The sequence below is a fragment of the Amphibalanus amphitrite genome, unplaced genomic scaffold (assembly GCF_019059575.1).
Source record: "Amphibalanus amphitrite isolate SeventyFive unplaced genomic scaffold, NRLGWU_Aamphi_draft 000417F_arrow, whole genome shotgun sequence".
NCBI lineage: Eukaryota > Metazoa > Arthropoda > Thecostraca > Balanomorpha > Balanidae > Amphibalanus > Amphibalanus amphitrite.
Window position 1 is genome coordinate 463,152 of NW_024881911.1, and position 24,341 is coordinate 487,492.

General features: G+C 50.2%; 1 protein-coding gene across 3 annotated transcripts; it reads left to right on the top strand.

Moving 5' to 3' along the window:
• The first annotated feature begins 9,786 nt into the window (after positions 1–9,786).
• Positions 9,787–24,133, top strand: LOC122390990 (ubiquitin-associated domain-containing protein 2-like). 3 transcript variants are annotated; one of them, XM_043384499.1, is made up of 8 exons: positions 9,787–10,043; positions 12,184–12,261; positions 12,652–12,865; positions 13,235–13,384; positions 13,725–13,893; positions 21,447–21,674; positions 22,098–22,257; positions 22,903–24,133. In XM_043384499.1, exons 2-8 carry the CDS (start codon positions 12,222–12,224, stop codon positions 23,043–23,045), a joined length of 1,104 nt encoding a protein of 367 aa, XP_043240434.1. In that variant the 5' UTR covers positions 9,787–10,043; positions 12,184–12,221; the 3' UTR covers positions 23,046–24,133. The 3 variants fall into 3 exon arrangements, with proteins under 3 accessions (XP_043240434.1, XP_043240433.1, XP_043240435.1); XM_043384498.1 differs by having other exon boundaries at positions 9,793–10,062; XM_043384500.1 differs by lacking the exon at positions 9,787–10,043 and having other exon boundaries at positions 11,876–12,261; positions 21,447–21,671.
• The last annotated feature ends 208 nt before the right edge of the window (positions 24,134–24,341 follow it).

The following is a 24,341-nucleotide window of genomic DNA, read 5'->3' on the forward strand; positions in this document are numbered from 1 at the left end:
ACACATACGCGACGCACAGCTATCTCCTTTCAGGAGGTGAGCAGCCTTTGTGCAACAGGTGTTCCGTGCCTCTAACCGTCGCTCACGTTCTTTTATCTTGCCCACTCTTTGAACGGAACCGGACACGCTACCTGGGCTGTATTGCTCCTGGTACCACTATCCGCCACCTACTGGGTGACGAGTCACCCTGGGTTTTATCCGGCAATATTTTTTCCTTTATCCGTTCGGTCAACTTCCAAGTGATTTACTCAACCTGACCCAATTCCTCTCTAGTCTACTTTTCTAGTCAGTTGACTGTTACGACGCTCTTGCGTTGTGCTATCTTACCTTGTCGTTTTTATCAAGTCTTTTACTTTCTAGCCTTGGTATATAGAAGGTCTCTTGTTTTGAAACACTTGTTTTATTAGTGTGACGTTATGGGCGCAAAATGACCTTCGCAGTCGGCGCGCCCTAAAGCCCCAATAAACAACAAAAAAAAAACCACAGACACCTTCCCGTCTGCAATGCCGATGTGGTCGGGTGACCCCAAGCTGTTTAAGGCATCCCCAGGTAGTCTCGAATCGCTGACAATGTCTCCTCCCCATTGCCATTGTAGAGGTAATCGGCTTTAAAAAGTACGATAACAATACCTACTTTTGGAGTTTTTGGTCGGCTAATCCGTCCCCCGGTCAAAAATATGTGGCGATGCCCTTGGTGTTGACGATCCTATTTGTTTAGCAGATGCGGTGGAGGAAGTTCGTACGAGGTGAGATTCACGTCGCACGCGTGCGAAGATGGACGAATCAACTTACAGATGAATGCACGAGTAACTACTAACTAACTGTTCCCTGATGATAGCAGTGAAACATGCAAAAGCTCCGCTCCCCGCAGGGGGCTGACCGTGGTCGGAGCTGCTGCTTAGCCGGGGTCATCTGGCTCCGGCTGTGCGGCGGCTGCGACTTCGGCCAGTAAGGGGAGTAGCGCCCCCTCGGCCCCAGCTTGACGCGTGTTTGACCTGGACTTGCCTTGCTTACTGGATGGATTGTCTGCAGGATTGGCCCCGCAGGGGGTTGGCAGTGGCCTGGGTCGCTGTTGGACTGGGCTCCTTGGGCCCTCGCCCCGCGGCGGCCCTGGCCTCGGCCAGCAAGGGGAGTAGCGCCCCCTCGGCCCCAGCTTGACCCATGCTTGCTTACGATTTGCTTTTGATCACTGGATGGACAGATGGTACGGCCCGACTTTTCTTGGTTTCCGTGGTTTTTGTTTCTCTTGAGCGGTCTTTGTTTGCTTTTGCTTTGCTTCTCACCGGATGTCCGCGTTTCGTTCGATCACAGCTTTCTGATTCCTTTCCCCTTTTTTCGTTGTTTTTTGCACCCGCAGGAACACAGCCGAGTTGGGCTAGTGTAAGGGGAGTGGCGTCCCCTCGGGTACCAGCCGGTTTTACTAGGCTAGGCGAGCCGACCCGTACCCCAGGACAACGGGATCCTGGAGGTTGAGCCCCCCACCGTGCGGAGCCAGTCGCGGTGGCTGGGCAACACGCCTCTTTGGCCCTGAGTTCTGTAAGGGCGGGACACTCAGTGGGGCGCCGCACTTGAGGAGCCATTCCCAGTCGTGATGCCGCCGGGGGTGGTGTCGGAGAGGTGTCGCCGGCGGGGTTCGGGCACTTGTGCTCGTCCTCCGTCGGTGGGACTGATCTGTCGCTGCCCCTGGCGGTGACTCGGCGAGGCGTCAAGGGAGGAGGCGGTATCCGACCGTGGGGGGTGGTGAGTCTCTCTCTCCCCCTCGGAAGGTGCCGCCAAGTCCCGTACAGTCAGCTCGGCCGTCCCAGGCCTTGTAGCGGCGCCGTTGCGGAGCGTCGGCGGCCGAGCTGGCGGAGACCAACAGACTCGCATGGATACCTTGACCAACCCCTCCTCCCCCTCTCTCACCAATCCCTCGGCTTCGGCCGATTCTCGCCCGCCGGCCTCGGCCGACGGGCGAACGTCGCACGTTCCAAGACCGAAAAATCCCAGAATCCTCATCTTCCGGAGCGCAGACAGGGAGCTGAGCTCCTTGTCGCCCTTCCAGCGAAAGGACGGTTGTGACCGGTTTGGCAGCATCGTCCGCTGCGACCGCATGCGGGACGGAGCACTTGAGGTGGAGTTCCGGAAGAGCGAAGAGGCGACGAATGCCTTAACTGCCACTCGATTCGTGTACTCGGAAGGACGTGCCTCCGGTCGGAAGCTCGTTTCTTTGCCGCTGACGGTGGAGCCACACCGCTCCAAGAACTCCTCTCGAGGAGTTATAAACTGCTTCGACTTGAGGAACGTGAGTGACGAGGACATAGCGGACGGGCTCTCGGAGTACGGCGTGACAGCCGCCCGCCGCATCCTCACGCGAAGAGGCACGGTCCCGACAAATAACATCATTCTGACATTTAACACCACCGACATGCCGAACGAGGTCCGTGTGGGGTACATCAAGGTCCGCGTGCGCCCATACGTCCCGGCACCCATGCGCTGCTATCGGTGCCAGAGGTTCGGCCACACGAAGGACAACTGCCGGGGTAGACCCACATGCTCCAAGTGCGCTTCTCAGGACCACACTGACGATACGTGCGACTCGGAGACCCCTCGATGCGTCAACTGCGGAGAGGGGCAGAAACCGCACTCCGCGTATGACAGGTCCTGCCCTACATACGTCAAGGAGAAGGAGATTAACACCATCAAGGCTACCAGGAATCTGTCATTCAAAGAGGCCCGGGAGGTATATAACCAAAATCACCCGAAGACCTCGTATGCCCAGAAGGTGAAAGTGACAAACGCTACCGATGCCTCCCAGATGAGCGTGGCACAGCTCGTGCAGCTTCTCAAAAGATTTGGCCTCACTGTCGTAGCCACTGGTGACTCCGCGGACTCTTCGGCGCCTGGTGCGCCGCCGAGTGACACAGAGCAGACTGCTCAAGAGTCAGTGTGGGGTCCACCCAGTCCCGCTCCAGCTGCGAGCGGTGAAGGAGACGATTGGACCGTCGTCCAGCGCCGACAGGGTGGTCGGCGCCCCCCGGCGCAGGGTAAGGCGCCATCCACCCCGCCCCGCCCCCGACCGCCCACGGCGGTGCAGGAGGCTCTGCGGCGGGGAGAGGAGGAGAGGAGGGCACGAGAGGCGAGGAGGGCTCGCCTCGTTCAAAAGGCCATCGAGGCTAAGGAGGCCTCTGTTGCCGCCTCCGCCTCCGGGAGTGCCAATGCGGCTGTCGCCGCTGACACCCCGGAGACCCCTCAGGCGGGGACTCGGCCCATCATGGGTCCCCCGCCCCCTCCCTCGCTCTCGCAGCAGCGGCGGCCTCCGCCGTCGCTGCCAGACACACCTGTGTCAAGGACACAGGCCGCCGCCCCGACATCCCCGTCGGGGCAGCCTCAGCCCCCTGCGGCTCCGGGGCGCCTTGCCAAACGGCAGACGCCCCCGAGCTGGTCGCCCTCGGAGGGTGACGCTCCTCGGGCGAAAAAGCCCCAGCAGGGCTTGAGTCACGCCCGATCTGCCTCCGCAGAAGGCAGACTCCACCGAGAGGGCTCGGGGCACCCCCGTATCCGCTACGGGGGGAGCGCCTCTTCGGAAAAAGAGGACCTAGTCTAGTCATTTACTCTAGTCATTTCCTCTTTTATCCTTTTATCTTTTTCGCGCTATTGCGCTTTTTTACCAGGTGCGTTTCTCTCGGTGTTTTTTACCTTTTTTGTGGCCAGTCAGGTATCTGCGTGCGCCTTTGCCTCATGTTATACGCGCCCTTTTTGCGCCTTTTTAACCACGCCTTTTATTCTACAGTGGAACTGTAGAGGCCTCCGGGCCAACTATCAGGACCTACAGTCTCTTATCCGTTGGCGCACACCCCTTGTTTTAGGTCTCCAGGAGACCAAGTTAGCGCCAAATGTCACCTTTGTCATCAAGGGCTACTCTGTTTTTAGAAGAGACCTAGATACCCCGACCATTGCCCATGGAGGTGTGCTTCTGGCGGTTCACCATAGCGTACCTGCGTGCCAGGTGCCGCTGCAGACTCCCCTGCAGGCGGTGGCCGCCAGAGTTGATTTCAACCACCGGGAACTGACCGTGTGCTCTTTATACCTACCACCAGGTAGAGCGCTCCCGGTGGTTGAGCTACATCGACTTGTCGATGAACTTCCACCTCCGGTCCTGCTAGTCGGCGATTTTAACGCCCATAGCCTGGCGTGGGGTTGCGACACGACTGGCACTCGTGGTCGACTTTTAGAATCTTTTATCCGCGATGAGGCGCTCTGTATTTTAAATACAGGACAGCGCACCCATTTTACAACACCCTCCGGTCAAACATCGGCTCTGGACCTGAGCTTAGCCAGCCCGCAGCTAGCTCAGCTTTTTAACTGGTTCGTCCATGACGACCCACTCGGGAGCGACCATTTCCCGGTGTGGCTGGAGCACCAGGAGTCCCCAGTAGTAGGCAGCCGTCCACCTAGGTGGAATCTTCGGAAGGCCGACTGGGGCGATTTCCAGACCGCCGTAGAGGCCTCTGTTCTATCCAGAGCCGACACCTCTGTGATATCCACAGAGGAGTTTACGTCCCTACTCATTGATTCCGCAAACGGGTGCATACCCAAGACGTCGAGCCAGCCTCGTCGTCCTCCTGTTCCGTGGTGGACCAAGGAATGCGGAGACGCGATTCGTGCCAGGAAACGCGCTTTTAGAAAGTTTGACCGGAGTGGCACCACTGAGAACCTCATCGCTTTTAAGAAAGCGCGGGCTTTTGCCCGACGCGTTTTAAAAGAGGCAAAGGCTGTTTCATGGCGCACTTACGTAAGTTCCTTAAACCGTTTTACTCCTACGACCCAGATATGGGCACGCATGAAGCGCATTGAAGGCCGGTTCAGCTCTGTTCCGCTTCCGGTTTTAAGAGTGAACAACACGGACATATCTCACCCTTCAGACGTCGCAGAGACGATAGGCCGTGCACTCTATCAGCGCTGCCGAGGAGAGTCCTCACGACCTGCACCAGCCGCCGTGGACTTCAGCACAGCTGAAAATTTCGTGTACAATGAGCCTTTCACCATGGTTGAGCTTACGTCTGCCATCAGCTCGTTGCGCAGCGTCTCAGAAGGTCCGGATGCTGTCCACAACGACATGCTCCGTCATCTCCCCGCAGTTGCCCTCGAGGCGCTGCTAGCAACCTTCAATTCGCTTTGGGAGACTGGCACCTTCCCTGAGACCTGGCGGGAAGCCATTATCATTCCTATCTTGAAGGCTGGCAAGTCGGGACATGACCCTCTCCATTATCGGCCCATCTCTCTCACATCATCGCTATCAAAGCTGATGGAGAAGATGGTCAATGTGCGTCTTAGCTGGTTTCTGGAACATCACGGTGTTTTTACAAACGCCCAGTGCGGTTTTAGAAAACACCGCAGCCCTGTGGACCACATCTTAGCCCTTGACACCGAGATACGCACCTGTTTTACTGAAAAGAAGCACCTTGGAGCACTGTTCTTTGATATTGAGGCGGCCTACGATACAGTGTTACGACACCGAATACTTTCCAAAGTACATAATTACGGCATACGTGGCCGAATGGGTCTCTTTATCAAGAACTTTTTATCGGGTCGTCGGTTCAAAGTCCGTGTTGGCAGCCGTCTTTCGAGCAGTTTTATTCAGGAGAACGGAGTTCCTCAGGGCGGAGTGCTCAGTGTGGCGCTGTTCGCTGTGGCGATCAATGACATTGGCGACAATCTCGCACCATCTATCGGCAAATCACTATTTGTCGATGATTTCGCGATCTGGTTTTCAGCTACGACCGCCCGTCATGTTGCCAGACAGTTGCAGCTCGCTGTAACCCGTCTGGAGAGGTGGAGCGACGACAACGGCCTTCGTTTTTCAACAACGAAGACCGTCGCTATGCACTTTTGCCGCCGCCGCTGTGACGACTTAGCCTTGGGAATCAAGCTCCATGGACAGGTGATTCCTACTCGGCCGGTGGCGAAGTTTCTTGGAATCTTTTTTGACAGTCGTTTGACGTATAGAGAACATTTTAGAACGCTTCGGGAACGATGTTTTAAATCCCTGAACGTTTTAAAATGTGTCGCCCGCACATCTTATGGTGCGGACCGCAGGACCCTTCTTCTTCTCTATCGATCGATTATACGATCGAAGCTGGATTACGCTTCCTTTGTCTATGATTCAGCGAGTGAATCCAGCAAGAAGGTCCTGGATACAGTCCATCATGCAGCACTCCGAATAGCCACCGGAGCATTCCGCACCTCGCCCAGGAGCAGCATTCTTGCTGAGGCGCACGAGCCGCCACTTTCTCTCCGCCGTCAGATGCTGGGGATGCGTTATGCTCTTAAACTACGTCAATTCCCGACGCATCCGACGTACCCGTACGTCTTTTCGCGTCACATTGCTTCATCTGGTAATGGGACGAGTCATCCATTCGGAGCACGCATGAGAGGGTTATTCTCTACATCGAATATAGCCTTGCGCGGCGTTCGGCGTATCTGGGGAACGCCTTCACCACCCTGGAGAAACGCCCCGCCGCAGGTAGACCTCTCGCTTTCCGAAGTAAAAAAGGATAGCCTGCTGTCCTATGAAGCACAAACCAGAGCCTTGGAGCATATAGCCTCGTATGCTGGTTTTATTTCAGTCTACACAGACGGCTCAAAAACATCCGAGGGAGCGGGCTGCTCTTTTGTCGCTGGTCGGGACACCCGCTCGTTTTCCCTTCCACCCAGCGCCTCGGTGTTTTCCTCAGAGCTAGTCGCCATCGAAAAGGCTCTGTGTTTTATTGAGGTGTCCGACGGTTTTTTCTATTTGATTTTATCAGACTCACTAAGCAGTCTGTTGGCTTTACGACGGTTTAATTCTGACGACCCGATCATTCTGGACATTTTAACTCGGCTAACTTCGGTGGAACAGTCCGGAAAAACTATCCGGTTTTGCTGGATTCCCAGTCATGTTGGAATCCAAGGCAACGAGCTTGCTGACGCCGCCGCGAGACGCGCTGCCGCAGCGCCCCACACTCGGCGATTTCCTCTGCCTGCCCGGGATTACTATCCCGTCGTACGATCTTCCATGCTCTCGCAGTGGCAGGCAGAGTGGGACTCGCGCGCGAGCAGTAAGCTGAGAGATATCAAGCCAACTCTTGAGCCTTGGTCGTCATCCATGCAAAGTAACAGACATAACGAAGTCGTCTTATGTAGGCTGCGCATCGGCCATACGTATGCCACGCATGGTCATCTCCTCCGCGGAGAAGAGCAGCCCACCTGTCGCAGGTGTACCGTGCCTCTCACTGTCTCTCACGTGCTTTTATCTTGTCCTCTCGCTGAACCGAACCGGACACGCTACCTCGGGCGCATCGCTCCGGGTACCACTATCCGCCGCTTACTGGGTGACGAGTCACCCTGGGTTTTATCCGGCAACATCTTTTCTTTTATCCGTTCGATCAACTTCCAAGTGATTTACTCGACCTGACCCCAATCCAACTAGCCCTCTCTAGTCCTTTCATCTAGTCAGTTGTCTAGGACGACACCTTTGCGCTGTCTTATCTTACCTTGCTATTTTATATCGAGTCTTACTTTCTAGTCTTAGTATCTAGAAGGTTCTTTCTTGTGGCACACTTGTTTTATTAGTACGACGTTATGGGCGCAAAATGACCTTAGCAGTCGGCGCGCCCTAAAGCCCCAATCAACAAGCAAAAGCTCCGCTGAAATTTACGCAATCGTCATGCTCCCGGTGTGGTGTGTGAGACAGCTATATGGTGTGAGATGTCGAATGTTTTGTGGCTCTTTTGTCTTTTTGGTTTCCCAATGAGTGTTGATGCTGGACTTTTTGGTGCTTTTGTTTGTTTCCCAATGAGTTGTGGTGCTAGTCTCTTTGTTAGGCTTTTCAGATGGACGGTGCCGTGTGATGTCGAATTTTTAATAACCCCTGTTTTTCGCGTTTTTGCAGATAGGCGTTTTGCGAGCGGTGTTTATTACAGTAGCTATTTTGCAGGTGGTCAAGGTGAATATTGCCCTCATTGGAGTCTGGAGACCTTTAATACTACAGAGTATGTAACTTGTACACACCTGATCAAAGAACATGCCCCCAGATCTTGGCGAGACTGGAGCCAGAGGATAGCCGAGTGCTGGCGCGTCTGATCGCGGTTTGGTCAGTGACAGTGTCGACAATCCCGGGCTCTCCAACTCGACGACTGGCTGCCTGACCAGTGACCAGAGCTCAGCGCTGCGCCCAGCGAGGGTTCGACCAGCGGTGGTGGGCGGTCAGCTAGACCCGGCGAGCGGCGCTCCGAACGGCCGGCACCTGTAAAAGGCTGACGACGTTGACCAAACATAATTCTACATATTCGGCGTGAGGGTACATCGTGACCGAATAAGGTGTCACAATACTACATAAAGTCGCTACAAGCGTGTCGCGCCTATCGTATGTTTCAATCATCACTCGTAGAAGGCAGAAGCTTGTTAACCTGCTTGGGTGTAAAAGTAGAAGACGGGCTCGTCTTACTGATCTTACTGGTCTTACTGATTGTCCAAGCGTAAAGCAACTTGACGCCTTCGTGCATTGGATAGCTGGTACTCAAGATTACTGTTGAATTTTTAGATATCATGAATCATCTGGAACTATGTTGAAAATATATGCACGTTATTTATTATCTACATCTTTTAGAGAATATGACGGGTAGATGGGATTAGGGAGAGTGTAAGAAACGACACTTTCGCTAGCTCGCTGTCGTGCGACGTTAAACGTGATATGAACCATCACGTTTCCAAGTCGAGTCTTAAGACTCGTGAGAGGCTCGTGTGCAAACTTTTGAACAAGTTAGGCCTACGTTGTACTCTGAGAAGCCGGATTTAGATCTTGAAAAACGCTGTGAAGCTGTTGAGGGGGATGTCATGGGGTCATCATCGAGATCAGTGCAGGCACCGTGTCGACATGGCAACCTCAGAGCCAGCATGAGGTCTCATATCTGCATCGGACGCACAGATGTCATGCGTGTTGGACCCGTGAAAGCCAAGGTTGAGGTAGGGTATCCCACTCCCAGCATGGGCCCCGAGATCGGTATAAATACTCTCTTGAGCTGCCAATAGCCTTGCTTGCATCCGGGAGCCAATTGGAGCTCTCCGACTCCGAGAACTTTGGGGTGGGGCGCATGTATACCAGCTTGAAGCATGGAAAGTCTTATTACGCCGTTTGAAGGGTTTGGGGCTCGGTCACCAGGGAAAGATCAGTTTGAACCTGGGGCGGACCTTTTAGAGGATTCACTATTTTTGAAATGTTGGGGCTTGGTCTGCCGCTAGAGAGACTTAAGAGGGTGCTCACTGGTACCCCGTATAAGAGGTGCTCTCCATGCCGTTCTACCGTGGTGCTCCCCTATATGGCCTTGGTGCTCCCCTTGAACGCAAAGTAATCTTGCTTGAACGACTGAGGACCCTCTGAAAACGTCACCGCCTTTCGGCCAATTAGCATCATGCTGCCGCGAGCGCCGATTGGTCGATTTTTTGTTCAATTAGATCGATTGGGTTGTCGGTACTGCTCATGAACAGGCGATTTGAACACATATTGCCGACAGTCATCCATAATTGTCTCAATTAATCGTGTGTTGCTTGTGTTGGATTGTTTTGGGGCCTGTTCCAGCGCCTCCAGAAACCTCCAGAAAGCTCCAGAAAGCTCTAGAATCCTCCAGAGAGCGTTCCAGCGCCTCCAGAAAGCTCCAGAAAGCTCTCGCCAAAGCTCCAGAAACCTCCAGTAGCCTCCAGAGAGTTGGGAGGTCCAAATTTCTCTGGAGGCTCTGGTCTACAATTATGGCGCACATGTAACAATCACGAATGTAAACAAAGGACTTTTGACTGATTATTTTACAACTTGAATGTAAAGAAAATTACATTGCTATAATTTTGTTAATCATTCTTAATAAATTTGAAAACAAATTTTGCGTTTCAAGAGAGAGCAATCGTCATTCTTTTGGTATCTGTGATGCCAATCTCCAGAAATCTCCAGATTGCGTTCCAGCGCCTCCAGTGAAACCTCTGGTAGAGCCTCCAGTCAAGAATTTCTACTGGAGGCGCTGGAACAGGCCCTTGGTATGGGATGGTTTGGGAGGTATTTAAACTTCTACTTATTTCGTCAGATATTATAATGAGAATTTTGCGCTCATTTATCTCAACATTTGTAGATTATTCAGTATTCACATATTTGTTATCTCTGCTCATACGTTCAGGGCCACACCATGTTTTGTTTCTTTTTTTATTCAAGGCAAGGGTAAAATGAAATTATCAAATGGTTTTTATGAGTAGTACATGCTGTGTCTCGTTAATGGTTTATTTCTAAAATCAAACAGCAGCGTCATCATTGCTTCAAATCAGAGGTCTGAGGCTCGTTTGATGTGAGATCAAGGTGTGATTCTAATTGTAATGTTCTTTTGGTGATTGCTATTAGGCCTAGGCACTGTTCCATGGCAGCGCCCTATGTGTAGCGGTGTGTTGGTATTCCATGGAAACATTGGTAAAAGTATACATTGAGTCCGAGTGACTGTTAAAAGATAAAGTTTTCATATTCTTACATTATTTGACATCCTGAATCCAAAAATGATACTTATATGTCTTGGAAATAAAAGAAAAACATAATCAAACCTGACCTAACCTTACCTATTTACCTAAAAACCTACAACCTACAACCTAACCTAACAACCTAAAACCTAAAACCTACAAACCTACAACCTAACCTTACCTAAAACCTTATTTTTTTGCTGTTACATATTTGTATCAACAGCGTCACAATTGTCCACTCGGACCTAATATATACTAATACCGAAACATCAACAAAATTAACTGAAACTGATACCATGCTGCAATGCTGAAGCATCTCATTGAATTTGTCGCTGGCGCTGCACCAAAACTGCAGCGCACTGTGGCGGTGTGCCCAAGAAACAGGGCCCTACTGATATGTACTGCTAGTAAATGTCGTGTATGAATGTATGTGTTAATTCTATCTATTATATTGATCAACAATCAAAATATTGAAATAAAATGATTGATGCTATATGAAGTGAATATTTTGATTAATGCTAGGACAAGATGTTATCTGACAAGCTATTTTTATTGTAATTTGCGTTTTAAGAAAACTCTTGATTTTACAGGCATGCCCAAAGGTTTGGTCTTGTTTTTGTACAAAAATAATCATGCCTATAGGCCTGGAAAACCATTATTTATAAAATTTGATGGCCAATAGTTGCAAACCAAAATGATAATTAAAGTCTAAATCTGTTTGTTTTTTATTCTAAATAATCTAAATCAACATGATTTTATTTATCATTTTGGTTTGCATCTTTTGGCCATCAGATTTTATAAATATGTCTAACGATACAAAAAAGCCATTAGTATTGAGAAAAGTTCATTGACAGTGTGTCAGTGAGTAGGTCAGTGAGCTAGCACGCGGTCACACCAGAGCCCTGTTTCACCGGTGATAGCAGCACGCTGCTATTACACGTGTCAAATTGGTTTTCCATGGAGACATCAATAAACCATAACGTTGTGAATCTGTGTGATGTCATCTAATATTGCTGCTAACATCTTCACGGCCGTGCAATCAAACAAATGTATCAAATGCATTCAATGAGACAGCAACTTTGTTCCAAATGTAGCTGTGAAAAAGCTCACGGATTACACGAAACGTCATTAGTGTGGCAGCGTGCTGCTATCACCGGTGAAACAGGGCCCAGATGTCATCAGACAAGCAGGAGTATATAGTTTAAGGTTGCAAACGGCGCACTGACATCTTAGCATTTACAATTAATTATGAGCTTAGCAGGAGCAGTATGCTTCACTCAACTGCTTTCTGATGAGAACAACAGATGGTTTGAGTTTCTTACTTATCTGCCAGCAGAGTACTATCAAATACCAGTGAATGAGACTGTTTTGTTGTGTTGAATGAGAGTTTTAAATACATACACTTTGACATTTTCCCAGGGTTTAAGAAAAAAGCAATATCTATCAGCTACAGCCTGAGCTGATGTACCTGGATATGACCCAGCGTGTATTCTGTGTGTTGTCTTTCATACATTGCCACATACACTGTTGACCATTGGGCTGTGGCATAGCCCATAGGTACCACTAACCATTTGCAAGTTGCAATGGTTGTTGTTGGTCAACTCATTTCAGCTGCTTGTTTTCTTTTGTTTTGCTTTTGCATGACTGCTCAGTTCCTAACCACCTTGCCTTTCAGAGATTACCTTAGTCAAGCGATAAAAGAGTCAACACATCATGGCAACTGTTTTGTCCCAGTACAGCACTACTGGATTCTGTGAGTTTTCTGCCTTTGTGTTCAACATGTAGGCACTGAAATGCAGGTGGCATTGCTTATTTTGTTGACTGGCACACTACCTTGAGGACAAAATAGCATCAAATAGGTATGCATCAAAATGTAGACATTATTAAACAACTTTGTCTCATATATGGGCGTACCTGATTGCCATTAATTATGGATCAATGAGCAAGTCAAAATGTATTCTTATCTTAAATCATCTCTCTATTCCATCGATCAAAACCATTTCTTATTCATGGTATTTTAAACTCTTGGACAGTGTTTTGCTGTCCCAGCAGAGGACCCAAATATGACCAGACCATACATCCTCAGCTGGGACTGACTGCCACTGGCCTCTCCTGAGCCTTGCCTGCATGCTTCTATCGGCAGACAAGGCGCCGGTGAGCAAGGGTCTGATGGGCGGCCTGTTCCTCACGTGCACGGCCATCAACGTGCCGCTGCTGGCGCACTTGCGCCACCAGCTCGAGTGTCGCCTGCCGGACATGCTCGGCTCCCCACTGTTCTATCGGCTGGTCACCTCGCGGCTGGCGTTTGTCGACACCAAGGACCTGGTCTGCAGCGCGCTGCTCATCTACTACTTCCGGTGGGTGCCCGAGCTCGACGGCAGGAGGCCACTAGCCCACTGCCCGCTCAAAGATGCTGATTATTGGGTAGGATCAATGCTTGCCCATTGTTAATTGCTGAGGCATTCATGACGCACTGAAAGCTATCATTCAGTAGCACAAAGTGTGAAGTATTTAAACCATATATACGGAAATTTGAAGGTCCAATGAAATCCCGTTTTTTTCGGTACTTTTAAATGGCCGAATGAAAAAGAGGATCGTTTTGTGTTTGCATGCGAAATTGGTTGAAATTAAAACCCGAATCCGAAAGAAAATATGATGAGCTGGTTTTTGTAGATTTGACAACCAAATGTCAGCACAGCGAGTTTATTTCATTTTTCTTGTTTCAGAATATTTGAACGTCGATACGGGTCGCGGAAGTTTGCCAGTCACCTTCTGGTGACGTGGACGCTCTCAACTGTGCTGGAGGTGCTCTGTGTGCTGGCGACACAGCGGCTCGGCCTGGACCTGCACCCCGGCAGACTGCTGCCGCCCGGACCGTGAGTAGACTATACTTCGGACTTGCGACGGCTGCGGGGGGGGGGGGGGGGTGACTGTGACGGTGACAATCTGACTGCGACGAACTAGCGACTATTCGGATCGATAGCCCTCGAATGTTTGGATGTAAGGAAGTCTTCTCTACTGGAATACGAAACTGCCTATAGTCCGTACAGCTTTTAGCCTGCTGTCAGGATGGTGTGTACTGTTTTTTTTTTCTTCGAACCATTAGGAGCCTTTTAAGCTGTCTTGTCGATGGGTGGTCCACAAATTGTTCTGAATTGAGGACAGTGAACTCAGCCCCGGTCGATAACATGACAACACGATTCTGTGCGCGCACAGGTACGGTCTGGTGTTTCCGCTGTTCGTGCCGTACCTGTTCGACGTGCCGCGGGTAACCACCACGCACATCCTCGGCGCGCCTGTCACCGGCAAGACGCTCACCTACCTGATCGGGCTGCAGATCTGCTCGACGTCGGCGGCGGCCGGCCTCAGCGCCGCCTGCGGCATCGTGAGTCCACCGGCGGGGAGGGGTGGGTGGAGGGGCAGTGCGCTGGGCTGGGACGGAGGGCGTGCACTGTGGGGCAGAGAACAGTGTGCTGTGGGACGGAGAACATTGCGTTGTGCGGCCAGGATGGTGTTTTTGTCAGTGTTCTAAAATTGGATTTTGGTTGGGTGTGACGATGATGACCAAAAAATCTAGGATGAGAAAAAAACAAGTGAAAACCTATATCACTTTCGCAATAAAGGCGTAACGCTACGCTGGCTGATAATAAAAGAACATACCATTCCTGACCACCAAAACTAACCGAAAAAGACGATGCAAATAGGTAAGGATGATCTACGGCAGAATTATAGCTTTAACATCTGATCGCCAAGTGTTTCTAAATCCGTCCCATTTTATCCCAACATTTGTGTTTGATTGAGACTAATGAATTTAAGAATCACCCTTGTCTCTTATACAGCAAAGAATGAATACCTACTTCAACCAGTGAGATTTCATTTTCCTCACAAGTCAAAATGCATTGTCACAATTGAATGACAGTCCAGTGGCCATCCTTCTCCTAGCCTTAAATCAATGCCTTCCTTTCCGTTTGAGATGCAGACAGCAGATATTACCGTCAGCATCTGCTAAGTTCCTACTCATGCTTACTGGCACGGATCCAGGACGGTCCTTCTGCCTGTATATTTCTCCTAAAGAAGATCATCCGCGGACCTCCATCCTCGCGACGCCAGTCGCCATCATGCGAGCGAACTAGGTCTTTAAGAAGCAGAAGATGCATTGATTCTGTTGAAATCTGTTGTCATATCTTAAGGAGGGTGGGGGAGGGGCGGGTGAGGGAGCTCTCCCTATATGCAGGCTTTGGTTCTAGTCACTGGTCAAGGTAGGTATCTGGTCTGGTGTAGTGTAATTTGCCATGTGGATAAGTTTTCTTTCTTTTTTAAGCAAAGGAAGTGGCAAGGAACCTGTCGTTGCCGTTGCAAAGGGTATCATTCGGTCGTCCTGTATTATTGATTTAGTGCAGTTGACTCAGACTGTGTAATGCGTGAGGCGCAGTGTTCCATTTTTGGGAATTTTAGGTGGAAAATCACACCTAATGGGTAAAATATTTTCATCCCCAAAACCAGGTAAATTGGAATTCTTTCATCTTTGAAAAATGCTCAACTCATGCTCAACAATTAACAGCCAGATTACCAGATATACCTAGCAGCGCCATATAGACAGTTAGAATAGAACTTATAGGTTTGCTACATAATACATAATTTCCATGAAAAAAAAATTCGAAATCAAGGCACAAACCCAACAACTCACCCTGACTGACAACGAAAGAAAATAACCTTGCACACTTCCAGCTGTTAATAACAAATATGCGTTGAATGACCTTGATCACCTCAACTGTTTGTAAAAACCAGGCTTGTGTTCTGAATAAATGCTTTTGGATATTTATAACAACTATGATTAGTGGTTTGCTGCCAACGCAAAACGGATGAGCCGCTGCTTGCGCAAATTAAACACTACCTCTGCATTCGCTTTTGACTAAGTTGCGCAGGATACGCCTACAAAATTTTCATCTTTGGACCCGCAGTCAGCTGGGCACACCCTGGCACACCCTAGGGATGAATTTAAAACTTGATTTGCTCTAACTTCTTTCATATACAAAATAGGGGTATGAGACAGGTACCAACTTATTCTACATTCATTTCTGATCCTATTGTATCAATTTCACCACAAATTATGTCCGTCAATGGCTTCTAGAGGACTTTAAAGCTCGATGCGTCGGGCCTGGCAGAGGTCCAAGATGAGAAAAGCCACCCTGCGCACACCCTAGGGATGAATTTAAAACTCCGCGGGCTCTGGCTGGTTTGATAGGTAAAATAATGTTTTGAGACCGATGCCAATATATTCTGCGTTTATTTCTGATCCTATCGCATTAATTTCGCCACAAATTATGTCCGTCAATGGCTTCTAGAGGACTTTAAAGCTCGAGGCGTCGCGCCTGGTAGAGGTCCAAGATGAGAAAAGCCACCCTGGGCACACCCTAGGGATGAATTTAAAACTCCGCGGGCTCTGGCTGGTTTCTTAGGCAAAATAATGTTTTGAGACCGATACTAATTTATTCTGCGTTCTTTTCTGATCATATTATATCAATTTCACCCCAAATTATTTACGTTATTAGTTTTTAGATGTCTTTAAAACTCGAGGCGTCGTGTCGGGCAGGGGTTCAAGATGACTGACACGCCACCCTGGCACACCCTAGGGATGAATTTGAAACTCTGTGGACTCTGGCATGTTTCATACGCGAAATGAGGTTATAAGACCGGTAATGATGTATTTTACGTTATTTTCTCATGCCTTTGCAATAATCTTACCGCCAATTATTCATTTCAATTAGTTTCTAAAGGTTTTTAAACACGAAGCGTTCGGCCGAGGGAAAGCCAAGATGAATGAAAGGATATCTTGGCACACCTCTAGGGATAAATTTAAGATACGGTATTCCCAGATATGCCCAATACATGTTCTGAAGCTGGTAGATGGGATTAAGAAGGCCCTAGCTTTTTAATAAATTATCCCTCGCCCGTATAGGGGGGGGGGGGGTCGAACGAACCGCCCCCTCGTTTTTCGAGAATAACTCGCGTAAAAAGCGGCCGATCGCGACGAAACTTTCAGGACCCTCGAGTCAATTAATTTGACACCTACTCTGAAAATCTCATATTCCTGACCCAAATGACCTTTGACCTGTGACCTATTTCTTGAGGCCATGTTTGGCCGGAATCGCGATTCGGCGAGCCGCTAATGCGTTCCGTTCACTCCCGTTCCGTTTCGGGTGTTCTGGTCAGTTGTGCTCTCGCTTTCCCTTCCGCTTGGGGTGTCCTGATCAGCGATCCTCCGTTCCGTTGCAGTTGCTCTGATCAGTGATCACTGATGCCCTCCGTTCTGTTGCGGGTGCTCTGACACTGATCACTGATCATTGACGCTCTCACTCAGCACTTATCACGTGACATGATACGAAGCTACTGCTCCGTTTCGGTGGCCGGCCATGAGGTCGGTGGCATCCTTTTATCATTTTTTTTTTTTGCATCCCGTTCCGTTCCGATATGGATGCCCTGGTTACTGGTTAGTTGCACGCTTTTTATTGCGATATTGCGTATTATGCTGCGCAGTGCACATCGTTCCGTTTGGGGTGCCCTAATCAGTGACCCTTTGTCTAGTCTCATGTAGTGCACCGTTCCTTTCGAAGAGTTGCGCTGACACCGTTTCCATTTTCACTATGCGTAATGAGTACCGACTATCGCTGGCCGTTCCGGCGTTCGGGCCGGGAGATTTCCGGCGTATGTCATGCTGCATAGTGCGACTGCAATTGCATACTCAATACTGCGTCCCGTTCCGTGTGCCCAGAGCAAAGGCACCATTCCAGTATCATCCGGCCATTGTCATATCTGTTGAAAATGGAAAGCTCAAAGCTATACTGCGTACACTGTACGAATATTACCAGATCAGATGCGAACGAAAACTACATACTTATATTGCCGCATATTATCTCAAATATACAGTAATCTTGGAAGCGGTGCTGCCATGTTGTAGGCGCAAAACGTCCCAGAGGCCAGAACACATGAGTTATACGGTTTCCGGTTTCATAGCGATCAGTTACGTCAACAAACTGCCCATCAGGGTATCATGATTACCTAAAATTTTATGTCTGACAGTGTCACAGTGATGACCACGCCTCACGCATTACACAGTATAAGTCAACTGCACTAAATCAATAATACAGGACGACAGAATGATACCCTACAGGTTCCTTCCCACTTCCTTTGCTTAAAAAAGAAAGAAAACTTCTCCACATGGCACTAGTACACTCGGGGGCAGATTGATGTTCCACCACTCCCTACCCATCAGGCTCCCATGGCTCAGCACTGGCTGCTGCCAGTGTTGCCTGCCCTCAGCACTGCTCAGCACTGCCTGCCAGTGCCAGTGCTGCCAGTGCTGCCACTGGCAGCAGCCAGTGCTGAGTCATGGGAGCCCGATGGGTAGGGAGTGGTGGAACATCAATCTGCCCCCGAGTGTACCAAAGCCTGCATATAGAGAGAGCTCCCTCACTCGCCCCTCCCCCACCCTCCTTAAGATATGACAACAGATTTCAACAGAATCATTGCATCTTCTGCTTCTTAAGGACCTAGTTCGCTCGCATGATGGCGACTGGTGTCGCGAGGATGGAGGTCCGCGGATGATTTTCTTTAGGAGAAATATACAGGCAGAAGGACCGTCCTGGATCCGTGCCAGTAAGCATGAGTAGGAACTTAGCAGATGCTGACGGTAATATCTGCTGTCTGCATCTGAAACGGAAAGGAAGGCATTGATTTAAGGCTAGGAGAAGGATGGCCACTGGACAGTCATTCAATTGTGACAATGCATTTTGACTTGTGAGGAAAATGAAATATCACTGGTTGAAGTAGGTATTCATTCTTAGCTGTATTAGAGACAAGGGTGATTCTTAACTTCATTAGTCTCAATCAAACACAAAGGTTGGGATAAAATGGGACGGATTTCGAAACACTTGGCGATCAGATGCTAAAGTTATAATTCTGCCGTATATCACCCTTACCTATTTGCATCGTCTTTTTCGGTTAGCTTTGGTGGTCAGGAATGGTATGTTCTTTTATTATCAGCCAGCGTAGCGTTACGCCTTTATTGCGAAAGTGATAGGTATAGGTTTTCACTTGTTTTTTTTTTTCATCCTAGATTTTTTGGTCATCATCGTCACACCCAACCAAAATCCAATTTTAGAACACTGGTGAGGCGTGGTCATCACTGTGACACTGTCAGACATAAAATCTTAGGTAATCATGATACCCTGATGGGCAGTTTGTTGTCGTAACTGATCGCTATGAAACCAGAAACCGTATAACTCATGTGTTCTGTCCTCTGGGACGTTTTGCGCCTACAATATGGCAGCACTGCTTCCAAGATTACTGTATATTTGAGATAATATGCGGCAATATAAGTACGTAGTTTTCGTTCGCATCTGACCTGGTAACATTCGTACAGTGTACACAGTATAGCTTTGAGCTTTCCATTTTCAACAGATATGACAATGGCTGGATGATACTGGAAATGGTGCCTTCGCTCTGAGCACACGGAACGGGACGCAGTATTGAGTATGCAATTGCAGTCGCACTATGCAGCATGACATACGCCGGGAATCTCCCGGCCCGAACGCCGGAACGGCCAGCGATAGTCGGTACTCATTACGCATAGTGAAAATGGAAACGGTGTCAGCGCAACTCTTCGAAAGGAACGGTGCACTACATGAGACTAGAAAAGGGTCACTGATTAGGGCACCCCAAACGGAACGATGTGCACTGCGCAGCATACCTAATGCGCAACATCGCAATAAAAAGTGTGCAACTAACCAGGGCATCCGTATCGGAACGGAACGGGACGCAAAAAAAATGATAAAAGGTTGCCACCGACCTCATGGCCGGCCACCGAAACGGAGCGGTAGCTACGTATCATGTCACGTGGTAAGTGCTGAGTGAGAGAGCGTCACTGATCAGTGATCAGTGATCAGAGCACCCGCAACAGAACGGAGGGCATCAGTGATCACTGATCAGAGCAACTGCAACGGAACGGAGGGCATCGCTGATCAGGACATCAGGACATAATGCGAGCCGACATACGCCGAATCGCGATTCCGGCCAAACATGGCCTCAAGAAATAGGTCACAGGTCAAAGGTCATTTGGGTCAGGAATATGAGATTTTCAGAGTAGGTGTCCAATTAATTGACTCGAGGGTCCTGAAAGTTTCGTCGCAATCGGCCGCTTTTTCGCGAGTTATTCTCGAAAAAAACGAGGGGGTGGTTCGCTCGACCCCCCCCCCCATACGGGCGAGGGATAATTTATTAAAAAGCTAGGGCCTTCTTAATCCAATCTACCAGCTTCAGAACATGTATTGGGCAGATCTGGGAATACCGTATCTTAAATTTATCCCTAGAGGTGTGCCAAGGTATCCTTTCACTCATCTTGGCTTTCCCTCGGCCGAACGCTTCGTGTTTAAAAACCTCTAGAAACTAATTGAAATGAATAATTGACGGTAAGATTATTGCAAAAGCATGAGAAATTAACGTAAAATACATCATTACCGGTCTTATAACCTCATTTCGCGTATGAAACCTGCCAGAGGCCACAGAGTTTCATATTCATCCCTAGGGTGTGCCAGGGTGGCGTGTCAGTCATCTTGTACCCCTGTACCCCTGCCCGACCCGACGCCTCGAGTTTTAAAGACATCTAAAAACTAATAACGTTAATACTTTGTGGTGAAATTGATATAATGTGATCAGAAAAGAACGCAGAATAAATAAGTATCGGTCTCAAAACATTATTTTGCCTATGAAACCAGCCAGAGCCCGCGGAGTTTTAGATTCATCCCTAGGGTGTGCCCAGGGTGGCTTTTCTCATCTTGGACCTCTACCAGGCGCGACGCCTCGAGCTTTAAAGTCCTCTAGAAGCCATTGACGGACATAATTTGTGGCGAAATGGATGCGATAGGATCAGAAATAAACGCAGAATAAATTGGTATCGGTCTCAAAACATTATTTTACCTATGAAACCAGCCAGAGACCGCGGAGTTTTAAATTCATCCCTAGGGTGTGCGCAGGGTGGCTTTTCTCATCTTGGACCTCTGCCAGGCCCGACGCATCGAGATTTAAAGTCCTCTAGAAGCCATTGACGGACATAACTTGTGGTGAAATTGATACAACAGGATCAGAAATGAATGTAGAATAAATTGGTATCGGTCTTATAACCCTATTTTGTATATGAAACAAGTTATAGCCCACCAAGTTTTAAATTCATCCCTAGGGTGTGCCAGGGTGTGCCCAGCTGACTGCGGGTCCAAAGATGAAAATTTTGTAGGCGTATCCTGCGTAACTTAGTCAAAAGCGAATTGCAGAGGTAGTGTTTAATTTGCGCAAGCAGCGGCTCATCCGCTTTGCGTTGGCAGCAAACCACCAATCATAGTTGTTATGAATATCCAAAAGCATTTATTCAGAACACAAGCCTGGTTTTTACAAACAGTTGAGGTGATCAAGGTCATTCAACGCATATTTGTTATTAACAGCTGGAAGTGTGCAAGGTTATTTTCTTTCGTTGTCAGTCAGGGTGAGTTGTTGGGTTTGTGCCTTGATTTAGCATCTTTTTTCATGGAAATTGCGTATTATGGAGCAAACCTGTAAGTTCTGTCTATATGGCGCTGCTAGATGTATCTGGTAATCTGGCTGTTAATTGTTGAGCATGCGTTGAGCATTTTTCAAAGATGAAAGAATTCCAATTTACCTGGTTTTGGGGATGAAAATATTTTGCCCATTAGGTGTGATTTTCCACCCAAAATTCCCAAAAATGGAACACTGGTTTTTGTTGTCGCAGCGTAATTGGTTGCTGATGTCGAGGACGGTGCAGGTGACGGTCGATGGGTGCTCCAGTGTCGGACTGACCGATTCTGAGCTGCCCATGACTGTGTGTCTACCCTCGTGTCCGTGCCTGACAGTGTGCTCGCCGCCCGCCAGGCGGCCGGGCTGCTGTACCGGTGCAGCCCGCTGCGGCTGGGTCGTCTGCGGCTGCCGGCGGCGCTCTGCTGGCTGGCTGACAGCACGCTGGGCAGACTGCTCTCCTCGTCGCCGCCCACCGACGGCCCGATGGCAGCGACTCTGGAGGCGCAGCGACAACAGCAGATCGACATGCTCGAGCAACAGATGCTGCTGGATAGATATCGAGAGATGCGACAGCGCAACGCGGTACGTACCGGTGACCTAGCGACATCACAGTCAGAGACACCAGTCGACCGATCGTGTCAATGTTGTGTAACACTATGAGCGTGTGATGGCTCTCTAAAACGCTAAAAGCAAAAAATCCAAATGCTCAGTTGAGTATCGCTTGCAGCTGGAGGATTGGTTTTGTTTTGTCATCTTTGGCAGGGAAGGCTGCGCTATAAGTACAAATATTCCGAGTATGTGGGCACCTTGTGCCTGCGTCATCAAATAGATGGCTTTTACTCCATTTGTGATGGGAGTCCTATTCTGTAAACGATGTTTTTGTGTTAACATAATTGGTGTGTGAGTTTTTGCAAGATAAGCTGGTGAGCGTTGTTTCAAATGTGCACTGTCTGTCCATGCCCTGAGCTGCTATGCGGTCCGGTCTGAGTGTGGTATGTCCGGCAGGCCGGCGCGGGCCGCGGCGGCGCACAGGCGCGGCACCAGCAGGGCCAGGGGTACGCCGAACAGCTGGTGGGGCACGGTGACCAGCCGCTCAACGGTCTGTTCTTCGGCCGGCAGCGGGCCGCCGCCGCAGCAGCCGCCGCCGATCACCAACCGCAACAGGGTACGTGTCACCGCGGCAGGGCGGGTGTCGCCGCGGTAGGGTAGGTGTCACCGCGGCAGGGTACGTGTCGCCGCCGTTGCAGGCTGGGTGAGACCGCGGCAGGGTAGGTGCCACCGCGGCAGGGTACGTGTCGCCGCGGCAGGGTACGTGTCGCCGCGGCAGGGCGAGCCACCCCACCGGTACACGGTCCTCCCCGCGCTCCCCAAACTCGGTGCGAGAGCGGCTGTCTGCGGCAGTCGTTCTTGCACCCGAAGCGGGCTCATAGCTCTTCGCCTTGTGCTAACGCGAGAGCGACTTTTGTACCTATGTCACTCACTCCTGCAGCCAAAGCTGAGAACAATCTTGTCCGAAAATTTAATCATGTGATTGAATACGTGATAGTCTTTTCGTTGACCTTAAAAGTGAATGAATGGCCAAAGGATGCGCTTCGTTTTTGCGGGCCTATGCAGTTATAAATATATTGAATCAGACTTCACTGATGTATTCACTCATCTTCCATATTTCCCTGCACTTTTGTCAGTAATCAAATCGATAGGTACTGATCATCGTCCTGTATCAGTTGGGAAGTCGTTTTGAAACGCGTCCGTGCGCTGTGTCCTATCGCACGGTGCAGTGTGTGACGCCGTCGCTGTCCGACTCCCGCAGAGGCAGAGCCGGCGGCGCCCTCGGAGGCCTGCGTGCGTCACCTGGTGGAGATGGGCTTCCAGCGCGACCAGGTGGAGGACGCCCTCCGCACCTCCAACAACGACATCAACGTGGCCACCACGCTGCTACTACAGCAGAGCTAGCGGCCGGCCGTCAGCGGCTCAGCCGCCGGACTGGACAGTCGGGCGCCTGCCGCCGGACCAGTGACGTCACGCCACGACTGACTAGTCAGCTGGAGAGCAGGGATCAGTGATAGTCGGCCGCCCGGTGACGCCATGCCAGCGGACCCGCAGACCTCATCGCTCGCGGCTGAGGAAGTGGTTCGCTCAGGCGGTTTGTGCAGCCGGCAGGTCTGAGGTCAGCCGCACAGGGCGCCTTGGCTCGGTCAGGTCAGGTGGCTGTCCATCCGTACACTACGTACGGGCCGCGCAGTGCGGCGGCCACTCAGTGCAGAGTATTTACTGTCCAGTGACGTTTTTGTTATGTGCCGTGTTTTAAAGTTTTATTATGCGCACAGTCTGTCGTGGTTGTGGACCCCCTGGCGAGGGGCGGTGGGGCTCGGTTGGCCCTGAGTGGGGGTCGTGTGGCAGAATTCGAACCCCAAGGAAGCGAGCGACCTGCGTCCGATCCCGTTTTACTTGGATGGCTAGTGAATTTGGCATCCTACCGTACCGTACAGAGTACCGAGCGCATGCAGCTTGACTGGCTTAGGTACCCGAGTACTGTACCGTATACGTTCACCTGGCGTATGCAGGGCTAAGGTGTACCGGCACCGTGGGCAGACTGCTTGCCCGTCCCAGGTGAATATTGATCGTCTTATACCTGATGAGTATAACCTCTGTGTTGACCGCAGACGTGTGTGGTGACTGTTGTCAGAAATAGGCGCGGCAGCGTGTAAAATATCGTATACAGGCGACTCCGGCAAGGCCTCCAAGTACCGCCAGTACCCAAGGTATGTGCAGAGTGGTTGGTATATTTATCGACTGTATGGGGCGCCTGTGTATAGTGCGGGTGTGCGGAGCGTGTGTGTGGTCGCGGGTGCAGTGTGAGTGTCTGTGTGTTCTGAGCACAGAGTGGGACAGCGCCGCGCTGACCCCGGCCGGCACTGTGCGCTGTACTGCCGCGTACTGGGTACAGCGTGCGTACGCCGTGCTTCAGTGAGTGGTGTGTGCGGGAACCGCGCCCCAGCGCAGCGGCTCAGACGGGAGACGGCAATAAATCACACAGTCGATGTGCGTGTGTCGCGGTGGGGGACATAATGAGGTCAGTCGCACAATTGCAGACGGATTGCAATACCGTGCGTGGCCCCAGTTATACGCGTGTGTGGTGGTGGACATTGTGCAGTCAGTCGTGCCGTGCGACTGAGCGCACAATATCCGCCCGGAGTAACTCCGGGCGCCCTTTAGAGAAATGATGCTGGTAATTGGTAGCCGCAATTA

Coding starts and splice junctions, on each gene's coding strand:
- LOC122390990 (XM_043384499.1), top strand. CDS start 12,222: ATGGCAACTGTTTTGTCCCAGTACAGCACTACTGGATTCT. Junction 12,866..13,234: donor CTGCTCATCTACTACTTCCG/GTGGGTGCCCGA, acceptor TTCTTGTTTCAG/AATATTTGAACGTCGATACG. Junction 13,894..21,446: donor TCAGCGCCGCCTGCGGCATC/GTGAGTCCACCG, acceptor GCCGCCCGCCAG/GCGGCCGGGCTGCTGTACCG.